This window comes from Saccoglossus kowalevskii, chromosome 5, assembly GCF_978046115.1.
Source record: "Saccoglossus kowalevskii chromosome 5, keSacKowa6.1, whole genome shotgun sequence".
NCBI classification, from domain to species: domain Eukaryota; kingdom Metazoa; phylum Hemichordata; class Enteropneusta; family Harrimaniidae; genus Saccoglossus; species Saccoglossus kowalevskii.
The window spans coordinates 1,594,104-1,611,209 of NC_140645.1; the positions used below are offsets into that span (position 1 = coordinate 1,594,104).

The following is a 17,106-nucleotide window of genomic DNA, read 5'->3' on the forward strand; positions in this document are numbered from 1 at the left end:
GACTTTTCACAACATATTGACTTTCCACAACATACTATCGACTCCACACAACACATCATTGACTTTACACAACATTTTATCGACTTTCCACAACACACTGACTTTTCACAACACATTATCGACTTCCTACAACATTTTATCGACTTTCCACAACATACTATCGACTTTCCACAACATACTTTCCACAACACATTATCGACTTTCCACAACATATTATCGACTTTCCACAACACATTATCGACTTTCCACAACACATTATCGACTTTCCACAACACATTATCGACTCTCCACAACATACTACCGACTTTCCACAACACATTATCGACTTTCCACAACATATTATCGACTCTCTACAACACATTATCGACTTTCCACAACATATTATCGACTTTCCACAACACATTATCGACTTTCCACAACATATTTACTTTCTACAACATATTGACTTTCTACAACATACTATCGACTCCACACAACACATCATTGACTTTACACAACACATTATCGACTTTCCACAACATACTATCGACTTTCCACAGCACATCATTGACTTTACACAACATATTATCGACTTTCCACAACACATTATCGACTTTCCACAACACATTATCGACTTTCCACAACATATTTACTTTCTACAACATATTGACTTTCTACAACATACTATCGACTCCACACAACACATCATTGACTTTACACAACATATTATCGACTTTCCACAACACATTATCGACTTTCCACAACATATTATCGACTTTCCACAACACATTATCGACTCTCCACAACATACTACCGACTTTCCACAACATACTTTCCACAACATACTATCGATTCTACACAACACATTATCGACTTTCCACAACATATTATCGACATTCTACAACATACTATTGACTTTCCACAACATACTATCGACTCTCTACAACACATTATCGACTTTACACAACATATTATCGACTTTCCACAACATATTGGCTTTCCACAACATACTATCGACTCTCTACAACACATTATCGACTTTCCACAACATACTATCGACTTTCTACAACATATTGGCTTTCCACAACATACTATCAACTTTTCACAACATATCATTTTTCCGCAACACACATTCAACATACAATATTTATTTAAAACCGGTCACTGGTAGCATAGTGGTTGTTGCACCAGACTCATGATCGGTAGACCCAAGTTCAAATCCTACCTTAGGCTGAACATCAAAGGGTCAACCCCCTACCCTGGGTGAGTGTGCCACAAACTCAATGGGCAGACCAATTCCACTGGCCGAGATTCATTCACTTACGAATGCGACCAGGCCTGGTTGACACCAGGATAGCGCATTACAAATTGCCATTTGACAGAGAGATGGCCACACAGCCCTGTCATGTAGTGCCAAACATGAATATGACTTTTGTGGCAAAATGCACTATGTGTCGTCACTAGCACTTGCAATTTGCACATACAGAAAAAAAAAGTCAGGAGAGACACTCAATGTATGAAACTGTCACCTGGCACAAAAATATATTTAAAAAAAAAAAAGATTTATTTAAAGTTAAGATAAATGCGTCGGAAATTGACGAAGCACAATGAAAACTTGTTTGTGAAGAATCGGTAAATGAAGGAGTAAAACAACAATAATCTACAATTCAATTTATTATAATTTATACATAAGATTTACAAATATTTACAACATTCTGAGAAGTACATTTAACATTACACTACACTGTAGTCGTGTTTATATCTACTATAAACCTGACTGTTTTGTATTGAAAATCAAACATGACAATTTCATTTATGGTTGATTTCAAACGGAATCATTACTAGTTGAGATATGTTTGTTTGTTTGTTTCATAATAACATTCCTCAGCAGTATTGTTTGCAGTGCATTTAATCAAAATAATGGTATTCTGTTTATGTTATATTTCCTATATGTGTTAATTGCTTGTTTTTTTAGAATACAGATTTAGTGTTCCTTGTCATATAGCAAATTACCTTAAACTTCTGGGTATGAACACGTGTATACAACAGTAGTGTGTGTGATGGGCCAGGGTGTGTACATAATAACAGTTATCCACAATGTGCGTATAATATCGTGAGACGCAAATACTATCTCAAGTCATAAGTGTAATAAAATAAAATACAATACACACTTAGAAGCTTATAGTTTGATATAAATCTATACATACAATGTATGAATCCAATAATAATATTAGTGCAGTAAATTATGATGTAATTATTGATAGAATGAGTATATGAGTGAAGATTTTCACTGTTTCCGCAGCTTTGACCTCAATGCCAAGTCCACCTTGGTAATCTCAATGGGTGCAACCTTGGTGTGCTGTAGAAAAATAGAAACACATACACTCAGTATATAATATATTATGGTACTTTAAGAGAAACATGTACACTCAGTATATGATATATTATGGTACTTTAATAGAAACACACACACTCAGTATATAATATATTATGGTACTTTAATAGAAACACACACACTCAGTATATAATATATTATGGTACTTTAATAGAAACACACACACTCAGTATATAATATATTATGGTACTATAATAGAAACACATACACTCAGTATATAATATATTATGGTACTTTAATAGAAACACACACACTCAGTATATAATATATTATGGTACTATAATAGAAACACATACACTCAGTATATAATATATTATGGTACTTTAAGAGAAACACATACACCAGTATATAATATATTATGGTACTTTAATAGAAACACATACACTCAGTATATAATATATTATGGTACTTTAAGAGAAACACATACACTCAGTATATGATGTATTATGGTACTATAATAGAAACACATACACTCAGTATATAATATATTATGGTACTTTAATAGAAACACACACACTCAGTATATAATATATTATGGTACTTTAATAGAAACACACACACTCAGTATATAATATATTATGGTACTTTAATAGAAACACACACACTCAGTATATAATATATTATGGTACTATAATAGAAACACATACACTCAGTATATAATATATTATGGTACTTTAAGAGAAACACATACACTCAGTATATGATGTATTATGGTACTATAATAGAAACACATACACTCAGTATATAATATATTATGGTACTATAGTATATAATATATTATGGTACTATAATAGAAACACATACACTCAGTATATAATATATTATGGTACTATAGTATATAATATATTATGGTACTATAATAGAAACACATACACTCAGTATATAATATATTATGGTACTTTAATAGAAACACATACACTCAGTATATAATATATTATGGTACTTTAAGAGAAACACATACACTCAGTATATGATGTATTATGGTACTATAATAGAAACACATACACTCAGTATATAATATATTATGGTACTATAGTATATAATATATTATGGTACTATAATAGAAACACATACACTCAGTATATAATATATTATGGTACTATAGTATATAATATATTATGGTACTATAATAGAAACACATACACTCAGTATATAATATATTATGGTACTTTAATAGAAACACATACACTCAGTATATAATATATTATGGTACTTTAAGAGAAACACATACACTCAGTATATGATATATTATGGTACTATAATAGAAACACATACACTCAGTATATAATATATTATGGTACTTTAATAGAAACACATACACTCAGTATATAATATATTATGGTACTTTAAGAGAAACACATACACTCAGTATATGATGTATTATGGTACTATAATAGAAACACATACACTCAGTATATAATATATTATGGTACTATAATAGAAACACATACACTCAGTATATAATATATTATGGTACTTTAAGAGAAACACATACACTCAGTACATGATATATTATGGTACTTTAATAGAAACACACACATTCAGTATATAATATATTATGGTACTTTAATAGAAACACACACACTCAGTATATAATATATTATGGTACTATAGTATATAATATATTATGGTACTATAATAGAAACACATACACTCAGTATATAATATATTATGGTACTATAGTATATAATATATTATGGTACTATAATAGAAACACATACACTCAGTATATAATATATTATGGTACTTTAATAGAAACACATACACTCAGTATATAATATATTATGGTACTTTAAGAGAAACACATACACTCAGTATATGATATATTATGGTACTATAATAGAAACACATACACTCAGTATATAATATATTATGGTACTTTAATAGAAACACATACACTCAGTATATAATATATTATGGTACTTTAAGAGAAACACATACACTCAGTATATGATGTATTATGGTACTATAATAGAAACACATACACTCAGTATATAATATATTATGGTACTATAATAGAAACACATACACTCAGTATATAATATATTATGGTACTTTAAGAGAAACACATACACTCAGTACATGATATATTATGGTACTTTAATAGAAACACACACATTCAGTATATAATATATTATGGTACTTTAATAGAAACACACACACTCAGTATATAATATATTATGGTACTATAGTATATAATATATTATGGTACTATAATAGAAACACATACACTCAGTATATAATATATTATGGTACTATAGTATATAATATATTATGGTACTATAATAGAAACACATACACTCAGTATATAATATATTATGGTACTTTAATAGAAACACATACACTCAGTATATAATATATTATGGTACTTTAAGAGAAACACATACACTCAGTATATGATATATTATGGTACTATAATAGAAACACATACACTCAGTATATAATATATTATGGTACTTTAATAGAAACACATACACTCAGTATATAATATATTATGGTACTATAATAGAAACACATACACTCAGTATATAATATATTATGGTACTTAATAATAATAATAACTTTATTGCATCCTTAGAAATACAATGTTTCTATCAGTTAATAGCAATAAAGATTAGTTGTGATAACTACTACTACAAAAAGAAAGTTAGTTGTTAATAGGATAAAGCAAGTGTTACATATCAAATGGCATTTTCATTCCTTGATTGAAATGCGTTATGAATATAATTGCCAATCTTTTTTATTATTACATCATCTTTTGAAGTCATCAAGAACTTAAATTTCTGGAGATCATCCTGTGTTTCTTCTGGAAATGTAATGTCTTGAATGATTTGTTGGCGTATTACTTTATATTGTGGACATATCATGACAAAGTGCAGTTCATCTTCTATTTTATTCTGTGTACATTGTTTGCAAATTCTATTTTCAGTGGGTATTTTTGGTTGCATATGCCTCCCTTTTTCTATTGCTAGATTGTGATTACTAGTTCGAAATTTTGTCATTGAAATTCTTTGCTTCAAATTCAACACATACAAGTATTTTTCAAAATTATAAGAGTCTTTGAATTTTTCATAAGTTCTCAGTTTTGTTTTTTCGGTTATATTTTTTCTCCAGAAATTTATGTATTTTTGTTTGACAACTTTGCCAATTTGCTGTATATGTTTTGTTAACAAATCATTCTGTTGTTCTCGTGAAAAATTCATGTTGTTCATAATTTTTTGTATTGAAGAATACCATTGTAAATTTGATTTCTTTTGTTCAAGGTATGCTTGTTTTGTGATATTATTGCCTGGTAATTTACTGATACGAGTCCAGTATTTTATTAAATTGATCCTAATGTCTACTAAGAGTGGGAATTCTCCTACTTCAGCTCTGCATGCAATGTTTGTCACAAATTTGTTCAATCCTAGTGGTTGTTTGTAAAAATTCAATTGTGTTTTCTCTGTTATTGTTTTGTCCCATTTGTTGTAATCTTGAATTTCATGACCCCAGATTTCAGACCCGTACAATAATATTGGTTGAATACACCTTTTAAAAAGATGGATGAAAGTTCTACAATTTGTTTCTGGTGGTAGGAACTGTTTCAATGCATACATTGCTCGGGCTGCTTTATCTGCTAAATTTTGTTTGGCTTCAGTGTAGCAGCCATTTGACTTTATGTTTATACCCAGGTAGTTGTACATGTCTACACAGGTAATATTTTGTTCATTATAATAGAATTTTTCTGTATTTTTTAGTGTTCCTCGTCTGAAAATAACAACTTTTGTTTTTGTCAAATTTACCTGAAGTTTCCATTTATGACAATAAACTTCTAAACTATTTAGTGGATTTTGTAGACCATTTTTTGTTTCAGATATTAACACTAGATCATCTGCATAGAAAAGGGAACTAATTTTACAGTTATTCAATGTAACCGGATCTAATGATTCATCTTCTAGTGAATTATTTAAGTCATTAACAAACAAATTAAAAAGCATTGGGCTAATGACACAACCCTGCCTAACACCCTTGGTCGTTTCAAATAAGGGTGTAATTTTATTTTTGAAACGAATGCATGATTTTGTATTTAGATACATATTTTTAATGATGTTATAGATTTTACCATTTATACCATTATTAAGTAATTTATAGAAAAGCCCCTGTCTCCAGATTTTATCAAATGCTTTTCGAAAGTCTATGAAACATGAATACAATTTTCCCTTTGATTTCAAGTATTTGTTGACAATAGTTTTCAATACAAATATCTGATCTGTAGTACGATATCCCTTACGAAATCCTGCCTGGTTATTATTTATAATGTTATTATCTTCAGTATATTGACTAATTCTAGTGTTAATTATACTACAGAAAGTTTTACCTACACAACTAGATACAGCTATTCCTCTATAATTTTCTGGGTCAGTTTTGTCTCCTTTCTTGAAAATATGAGAGATTAAATACTAATGTTCCAAAGATCTGGATAAATACCTGAGTCCAGGATTATATTAAATAGTTTATGTAGTGGCTGAATTAGGAAGTCTGAACTGTATTTAAGTAATTCTGGGCAATAACCATCATATCCTGATGATTTTTTACTCTTTAGTTTTTTAATGGCCAGCCTAATTTCTTTTTCAGATATCTCATTATTTAAATTATAATTTTTAAAATGTTCTTTTTCTTCCATAGCTGAGATGTTACAGATTATCTGTTTTTGAAAAACAGTATTATTATAATCAATAGCATTATTATTTAATTGTCCATAGAATTCTTTCCATTTTGGTGGAATTGGATTAGATTGATTTTGAAAGTCATTCATATTGTCATTGCTGTTTAACTTTTTATAATAATCAACCCATTTCTCTGGTGAGATTGGATTATCCTGATCCTTATTTGAGTCTCTTAAATTGTTAATGATTTTCCAGAATTCTATAGGGTTGTTATTGTTAAGTTGTTTCAATTTGTTAACGATTATATTTTCCTCCTTTTTTCTTTTGTATTTAATCATTTTTTTGAATTTCTTTTTCTTGCCAAAAAATGCTTCTCTTAGTTTAGTGTCATAAGGGAATTTATTAAGTAGTTTGTCTGTTTCAGATACATCTTTTTTGAGAATTTTACACTCCTTATCAAACCATCTTTTGTTATTCCTTGGTTTAAATTTTTTATTGTTATTTTTATTATTTTTCCTACGAAATACCTGATTAGCTGAACTGGTGACTATTGAGTTAAAATCATCCACTGCTTTATTTATGTCTTTATCTTCATTGTAATTATTATTTAGGAAAGTTTTGATTTTATCTTGAATAGCTTTAGAGGCTAGGGTATCTTGATAATTAAACACTGATAGTTTATCCCATATATAACTATTTGGCAGATTATTTAGAGTATTTGTATTTGTACTAATTCTATCTAGTTTAATGTTTTTATCAAGTCTAAGAAGGCAGGAAATCTGGCAGTGGTCTGACATATAAGTAAAATTATGTACTTTAAAGTAAAGAAATTCCTCAATGAGTTTAGATCCAGCTATTGCATAATCTACCATGCTAGCCCCGTTGTAATGATAACATGTGAAGTTCCCACTACAATCACCTGGTATTCTGCCATTCAGAATTCTAACATCACAAGTTTTACATAGGTCTGTCAAAGTTTTACATAGGTCTGTCAAAGTTTTACATAGGTCTGTCAAAGTTTTACATAGGTCTGTCAAAGTATTGGTTATAACATCTGTTATTTCGGAATGTATCAGTGATATCATTTTGAAAATAACGTGGCAAGGATGTGAATTCATCACTATTGTATATAAAGTCAACAAGTCTCCCTGTCCTACTATTAAAATCTCCTAGTATAATAGTGTTTCCAAGTTGAATTTGCGTGGAGAGAATATACCATATAATTGTGATGGTCATAGTCAAATTGCTAAATACCGGGAAACGTAATAAAAGAAAGTTCCATGTGGCTGATTCGAATCAATTCAGTTCACGTGGTATTTTCTTATTGATATAGCATTAAGTTTCCATTAGTTATCCCTCTATGATATTGGGATATCATAATCATAATGTTATGTAACTTCATTCATCAATCTATTTTGCTATATAAATAAACTCACCGAGGGCGATGTAATTCTTGATGTTGTCGTTTTCTTGGATTTGGAATCTTCTGTCCAAGCTGATGATGTATGTGTTCTTGAGGAAGTGGAATGGAACTTTGATCCAAGTCGACGGCGACAGCCATTTTTAACCTAGCATCATTTAAATCAATATATTAGTAGTTTGTATTTGACGCATGTGTATTCGACATAAGTATGTGTATGCCAGTTACATTTTCTTGATAGAGCACCATGTTTAATAACATTGTACCACATTCACTCATGACACGTATTGTAAAGTGATATATATGACAGGTGTTTGCCTATACCACACACAAGATTTTTAAAATTGTTTTTTTAAAGATAAAATTTAATACTTTGCAAGACTTATATCTGATTCAGATAATGACTAACTTACCTCGTCATTCATTGCACAGTGGAATATAAAGATAAACAGCCCCTGAAATGAAATACAATTCAAAATATGTCGCTACCACACTTTTACAATGTAATAAAATGATCAAAGACCATTTAAAAGTCAATGAAAATAAAATAAATACAGTATAATCGAGCATTTTTAAAGGTGAAAGAAATTTAACATAAATTCCAAGTTGCGTTAATAATCAGGGTATAGTTCTGATTAGTGCTGTTCTGGCGTATAAAGTCAGTTTTTTCAATGGAACTTTATTGTTTAAAATGGCAATTATTTACTCAGTCTCATTAATGTTATTATTTTAAACCCTTTTCTGGTATCTATGCATAGTACACATGATGGTTTCGTCTGAAAATACCTTGTAAGCCCTTTTCTGGTATCTATGCATAGTACACATGATGGTTTCCTCTGAAAATACCTTGTAAACCCTTTTCTGGTATCTATGCATAGTACACATGATGGTTTTCTCTGAAAATACCTTGTAAACCCTTTTCTGGTATCTATGCATAGTACACATGATGGTTTTCTCTGAAAATACCTTGTAAACCCTTTTCTGGTATCTATGCATAGTACACATGATGGTTTCTCTGAAAATACCTTGTAAACCCTTTTCTGGTATCTATGCATAGTACACATGATGGTGTTCTCTGAAAATACCTTGTAAACCCTTTTCTGGTATCTATGCATAGTACACATGATGGTTTTCTCTGAAAATACCTTGTAAACCCTTTTCTCATATCTATGCATAGTACACATGATGGTTTTCTCTGAAAATACCTTGTAAGCCCTTTTCTGGTATCTATGCATAGTACACATGATGGTTTTCTCTGAAAATACCTTGTAAACCCTTTTCTGGTATCTATGCATAGTACACATGATGGTTTCTTTGAAAATACCTTGTAAGCCCTTTTCTCGTATCTATGCATAGTACATGTTTAATAATGAAATTAAGAATTTTATGAGCAAACCTTATAGCATTTATGAGTCACAAACTGCAGTCACAGATTTTGAAAATTTAATTACAAATATTGCAGACAAATGTCTAAAGAAAATTACTCCTAAACTTAAAAAAAATAAACGCAAAAGTAAACAAAAAAACTGGTTTGACCAGGATTGTTGGTCCCTTCGTAAGGAGTTAAGGAGCCTATCACGTTTATTACAAAAGTATCCTCAAGATCCATATATCCGAGGGAAATTCTTTCAAACCCGTAAACAGTATAAAAAACTAATCAAACATAAAAGTAATCAGAAAATGATTGCACAACTCAAAGAATTGGAAAATTCTAAATCAGACACATCTAAATTTTGGAAGATTCTTCGTGATATGAATGGCGAGAACCCCAGTAATAATAATGGGAATGTTCAACCTGGTGATTGGTTGGTTTACTTTAAGAACCTACTTAATACTGATAGCAGTACATCAAACACTGAGATTGCGAATGAACTGGAGAATAGTGAAAAGATTGCAAGTAGCAACCTCTATTTAGACAGACCAATCTTAAAAAATGAAATAACTAAAGCCATTAGACTTCTTAAAAGTAACAAGGCTTCGGCAGAAGATAGAATTTGCAATGAATTGTTAAAATACGGTGAACATCACTTATTAGATGCAATATATAAACTCTTTAATATTGTTTATAGTTCAAATAACTATCCACATTCTTGGAGCACTGGCCTGTTGGTACCAATCCACAAATCTGGGTCGAAAAATAACCCGGCCAACCACAGGGGAATTGCCATCTCTAGCTGTCTTGGCAAGTTATTCAATAGTATTCTAAATATTAGGCTGACATCATTTTTAGACTCTAATAACATTCTTTCCGGTCGACAGTTCGGATTCAGGCATGATTGTCGAACTACAGACAATCTTTTCATACTAAAAACCCTGGTAAATAAATATCTCTACAGTGGTAAGTCAGAGTGCGCCAATAAACAAAATAACACAAATATTAAAAAATCAAAAAAATTATATGCCTGCTTTATTGACCTTAGAAAGGCCTTTGACAGTGTCTGGCATGATGGTCTATTCAAAAAATTAATCAAATATGGTATAACTGGAAAAATGTATAAAACTATCAAAAACATGTACAGTAAAGTAAAATATAAAGTTAAATGTAAAGAAGGCTTAACAAAACAATTTCAGTCCAATATTGGTGTTAAACAGGGATGTAATCTTAGTCCAACTCTCTTCAATCTTTTTTTAAATGACCTGCCCACTATTTTCAATCCTAATACCTGTGATCCTCCTTATTTAGAAAACTCGCATGTCAGCTGTCTACTCTATGCCGATGATATTGTGATACTTTCTAAAACTAAACAAGGATTACAGACATGTCTTGATAGTTTGGCATTGTATGCTAAAACGTGGAAGCTCTCTGTCAACACTGACAAAACCAAAATTTTAATTTTCAATAAATCAAACAGACGTTTGAATAATGATACATTTTTTCTTGGAGGTATCGAACTTGATACAGTTAAATCTTATAACTATCTAGGACTAGTCATTAGTGCCAATGGTAAATTTAAGGATGGCCTAAAAAACCTTAAACGTAAGGCTCAAAAAGCTCTGTTTTCAATGAAAGCAAAGCTTGGCTCAATACAAAACATAAGTATAAAAGTTTCAATTTCCCTTTTTGACAAACTCATCAGACCTATCCTCATTTATGGTTGTGATGTTTGGGGTGATGAGTTCTCCACTAAATCACCTATTGAAGACGTTCAATTAAGTTATTGTCGGTATCTACTGGGGGTGTCACAACACACACCAATTATGGCCATGTATAGCGAGTTAGGCAGATACCCCCTAGACGTATTTATAAAAAAAACAAATAATTAAATATTACAGTCGGGCCATGAATTCTAATAATGCGTTACTCAAGGAAGCTTTTGTGGTTAACCAAAGCATTAAAAGTAAATGGTATCTAGAAGTGACATCATTATTAAACAATATCCAACAATATCATTCAGTTAACAACTGTGATAAATTAACCTCGGCACAAATGAAACAAATTGATTTGGGCATCAAGGATTTATTTCTAACAAGATGGAAAGGTGAGGTCCATAATGATAACCGCACCAAAGCAAATGAGAAAAACAAACTAAGAACATATCGGCTAATCAAATCAGATTTAAACCTTGAGCCATATTTAGTCAAGCTAAAAAACTTTGAACTGCGTAGTGTGCTTACCAAATTCCGTCTTAGTGACCATAGTCTCAAAATTGAAATGGGTCGTCATAAAAAAATCCCACTAAACAACAGGGTTTGTGACATGTGTAACAAAGGTCTAATTGAGGATGAAATGCATTTTCTGCTGGAATGCAACAAATATAATGAGTTGCGTGCCAAACTGTTCAATAAAGCTAAGGATATGATCCCAGCATTTGAAAATAAACCTGCAGAGAAAAAATTCATGGAATTGTTACAGAATGAAAACATTATTATACCAGTAGCACAGTTCATAAGTAAAAGCTTTGAAGTCAGGAAGCAGGGTCTTACTTGACATCTTAATGCCTGCTGTCAATTTTGTAATTTTATATTAGATTGTATTTTAGAGATTTTGTATTATTTAGTAATTTAGTGATTGTATTTGTTATTTGTTATTTAGTATATTGTGTTTTTGTTTTGTTTTTTTATATATATATTTCTCCTTGTACTTTGTGACCATTTTCTTTCCCTCCGGGGATTGTGTAAGAGTCAATAAGTAAATAAAAATAAATAAATAAATAAATAAATATCATAGCTTACACATAATGGTTTCCTCTGAAAATACCTTGTAAACCCTTTTCTGGTATCTATGCATAGTACTCATGATGGTTTTCTCTGAAAATACCTTGTAAACCCTTTTCTGGTATCTATGCATAGTACACATGATGGTTTCTCTGCAATTACCTTGTAAACCCTTTTCTGGTATCTATGCATAGTACACATGATGGTTTTCTCTGAAAATACCTTGTAAACCCTTTTCTGGTATCTATGCATAGTACACATGATGGTTTTCTCTGAAAATACCTTGTAAACCCTTTTCTGGTATCTATGCATAGTACTCATGATGGTTTCCTCTGAAAATACCTTGTAAACCCTTTTCTGGTATCTATGCATAGTACACATGATGGTTTTCTCTGAAAATACCTTGTAAACCATTTTCTGGTATCTATGCATAGTGCACATGATGGTTTTCTCTGAAAATACGTTGTAAACCCTTTTCTGGTATCTATGCATAGTACACATGATGGTTTTCTCTGAAAATACCTTGTAAGCCCTTTTCTGGTATCTATGCATAGTACACATGATGGTTTTCTCTGAAAATACATTGTAAACCCTTTTCTCATATCTATGCATAGTACACGTGATGGTTTTCTCTGAAAATACCTTGTAAGCCCTTTTCTGGTATCTATGCATAGTACACATGATGGTTTTCTCTGAAAATACCTTGTAAACCCTTTTCTGGTATCTATGCATAGTACACATGATGGTTTTCTCTGAAAATACCTTGTAAACCCTTTTCTGGTATCTATGCATAGTACACATGATGGTTTCTCTGAAAATACCTTGTAAGCCCTTTTCTCGTATCTATGCATAGTACACATAATGGTTTCCTCTGAAAATACCTTGTAAACCCTTTTCTGGTATCTATGCATAGTACTCATGATGGTTTTCTCTGAAAATACCTTGTAAACCCTTTTCTGGTATCTATGCATAGTACACATAATGGTTTCCTCTAAAAATACCTTGTAAACCCTTTTCTGGTATCTATGCATAGTACACATGATGGTTTTCTCTGAAAATACCTTGTAAACCCTTTTCTGGTATCTATGCATAGTACACATGATGGTTTTCTCTGAAAATACCTTGTAAACCCTTTTCTGGTATCTATGCATAGTACACATGATGGTTTTCTCTGAAAATACCTTGTAAACCCTTTTCTGGTATCTATGCATAGTACACATAATGGTTTCCTCTAAAAATACCTTGTAAACCCTTTTCTGGTATCTATGCATAATACACATGATGGTTTTCTCTGAAAATACCTTGTAAACTCTTTTCTGGTATCTATGCATAGTACACATGATGGTTTTCTCTGAAAATACCTTGTAAACCCTTTTCTGGTATCTATGCATAGTACACATGATGGTTTCCTCTGAAAATACCTTGTAAACCCTTTTCTGGTATCTATGCATAGTACACATGATGGTTTTCTCTGAAAATACCTTGTAAACCCTTTTCTGGTATCTATGCATAGTACACATGATGGTTTTCTCTGAAAATACCTTGTAAACCCTTTTCTGGTATCTATGCATAGTACACATGATGGTTTCCTCTGAAAATACCTTGTAAACCCTTTTCTGGTATCTATGCATAGTACACATGATGGTTTTCTCTGAAAATACCTTGTAAACCCTTTTCTGGTATCTATGCATAGTACACATGATGGTTTTCTCTGAAAATACCTTGTAAACCCTTTTCTGGTATCTATGCATAGTACACATGATGGTTTTCTCTGAAAATACCTTGTAAACCCTTTTCTGGTATCTATGCATAGTACACATGATGGTTTCCTCTGAAAATACCTTGTAAACCCTTTTCTGGTATCTATGCAATAGTACACATGATGGTTTTCTCTGAAAATACCTTGTAAACCCTTTTCTGGTATCTATGCATAGTACACATGATGGTTTTCTCTGAAAATACCTTGTAAACCCTTTTCTGGTATCTATGCATAGTACACATGATGGTTTTCTCTGAAAATACCTTGTAAACCCTTTTCTGGTATCTATGCATAGTACACATGATGGTTTTCTCTGAAAATACCTTGTAAACCCTTTTCTGGTATCTATGCATAGTACACATGATGGTTTCCTCTGAAAATACCTTGTAAACCCTTTTCTGGTATCTATGCATAGTACACATGATGTAAACCCTTCAAGACATTACTTACCTGCAGAGAGTTGAGTATAGCAAACACATATTGAAATAATATTGTTGATTCATTGACAGCAAATATACCAAATAACCATGTGACACCAAGCAGAGGTATTAGAATTAAGCTTGCACGGAGTCCAGCCCTGTAGAACAGGTACTATAATAATTATATAAAGCCGTGTAATTCAATTATATTTTATTAAAGCGGGAGGGTCGTCACCTGTGCACAAGGGAATTAAGTCCCAAGTGACAATAAAAACACACGCTAAAAATGTAAAGTCATGGGTAGACGCTTGTTTGTAAACAATGACAAGCTATGGCCATCTGACTCATGCGCAGGTGATGACTCCCCTGCTTTAACACACCAAACAAGTACTGTTGAGCTGTACACACAATAACTACCACGTAAGTCACTCATAGGCATTCACACAATTAAGAGTAGTTACAAAAAGTGCAATTCCAGTACCATTTGTCTCATGTGCATGAAATGCAACCCATGGCACACTGGATGCACAGTAATATATAACTTTGTATATAATTTACTAGCTCAGAAGTTTATAGAAAGTTAATAACTCACTTGACTTTCTGCATTTCTGTTTTCTTGGCATTTAGACGTACAGAGAAGAACGCCCTCATGACAGCACCGAGTACAAACAAATTCACCTTGGGTATCAAGAAATCAAAAGTATTTAAGTGTATAAGGCAAAGTGTATTTTCAATTGTTTATATTTTCGTAATAATGTAATTTAAATAAATAAAAAACGTAATTTGTAGACATGGGCAAGGTGTAAGGTCTGTAATTTGTACAAAGATATTAATTTTTGTAAGCGTATAAAGCATTTTCCAAGTTAAATGTCTTATTTTTCCATTTTGATTCTTAAACTCAAATTATCCAAAAAAATTATAAAAACCTAAAATGTATTTAGGAATTTGCTTTATCCGTAAAGTGTAAAAACCTATTTTTTTACTATAAATGTAAAATGCAGTTTTTATTTTCTGTAACCTGTATATAAGAATACATCTAAAATTGATATTTTCTAAACAATTTGAATAAAAAAATAACAAGTCATTGTCAATGACACATCCCCGTTCCGTTCATATTTGAGTGACATATACATTCAAAGCAGATCATGACCGAAATGCACCTGCATATGTACAACACATTGTGCTAAATCTGAACAAAATCCATCCATGCATGACTGAGATCCAGTTCTGGAATTGTGAAAATACGTGATTTTGATGCATTTTCGGCCTTAAAATGGCCATCATTCCGCTATTGTTAAGCAGATCATGAAACAAATGCACATATCTATTTGTGACATGATGTACCATGTGTGTGTGAAGTTTGAACTTGATCAATCCAGACATGTCTTGGATACGGATCCAGAACTGAATTCTTTAACAAAATGGCCGCCAGTCGGCCATTTCGAACTTGATCCGGGAAAAAAAAAGACGTGCATCAAGGTCCTATTATGTTTAATGTATGTACCAAATTTGAACAAAATCCATCCATGCATAACTGAGATACGGGTCCGGAATGGTGAAAATGTGCGATTTCAATGCATTTTCGGCCTTAAAGCGGCCCCCATTTGGCTATCGTTAATGAGATCATGAAACAAATGCACATACATATTTGTGACATGATGTACCTTGTGTGTGTGAAGTTTGAACTTGATCAATCCAGACATGTCTCGGATACGGATCCAGAACTGAATTCTTTAAAACAAAATGGCCGCCAGTCGGCTATTTCGAACTTGATCCGAAAAAAGAAATGATGTGCATCAAGGTCCTATTATGTTTAATGTATGTACCAAATTTGAATAAAATCCGTCCATGCATAACTGAGATCCGGGTCCGGAATGGTGAAAATGTGTGATTTCAATGCATTTTCGGCCTTAAAGCGGCCGCCATTTGGCTATCGTTAATGAGATCATGAAACAAATGCACATACATATTTGTGACATGATGTACATTGTGTGTGTGAAGTTTGAACTCGATCAATCCAAGCATGTCTCAGATACGGATCCAGAACTGAATTCTTTAAAACAAAATGGCCGCCAGTCGGCCATTTCGAACCCGATCCCCCAAAAAAATGACGTGCATCAAGGTCCTATTATGTTTAATGTATGTACCAAATTTGAACAAAATCCGTCCATGCATAACTGAGATCCGGGTCCGGAATGGTGAAAATGTGCGATTTTGATGCATTTTCGGCCTTAAAATGGCCGCTATTCGGCTATCGTTAATCGGATCATGAAAAAAATGCATGTGCATATGTCCCATATAATGTGTGATGTATGAGTGAAGTTTGAACTTAA

General features: G+C 31.8%; 1 protein-coding gene across 1 annotated transcript in view; it reads right to left on the reverse strand.

The window, feature by feature from the left end:
- Window positions 1–2,266: 2,266 nt before the first annotated feature.
- The window catches only part of LOC146742799 (adhesion G protein-coupled receptor D1-like), a 60,392-nt gene continuing 45,552 nt past the window's right edge, over window positions 2,267–17,106 (reverse strand). Inside the window, exons 8-12 of the mRNA XM_085499471.1 lie at window positions 15,366–15,451; window positions 14,805–14,931; window positions 8,854–8,895; window positions 8,457–8,588; window positions 2,267–2,338 (exon numbers count right to left, since the gene is read on the reverse strand). Of these exons, the coding sequence (XP_085355597.1) occupies window positions 2,267–2,338; window positions 8,457–8,588; window positions 8,854–8,895; window positions 14,805–14,931; window positions 15,366–15,451 (459 nt within the window). The remainder of the gene's footprint in view (window positions 2,339–8,456; window positions 8,589–8,853; window positions 8,896–14,804; window positions 14,932–15,365; window positions 15,452–17,106) is intronic.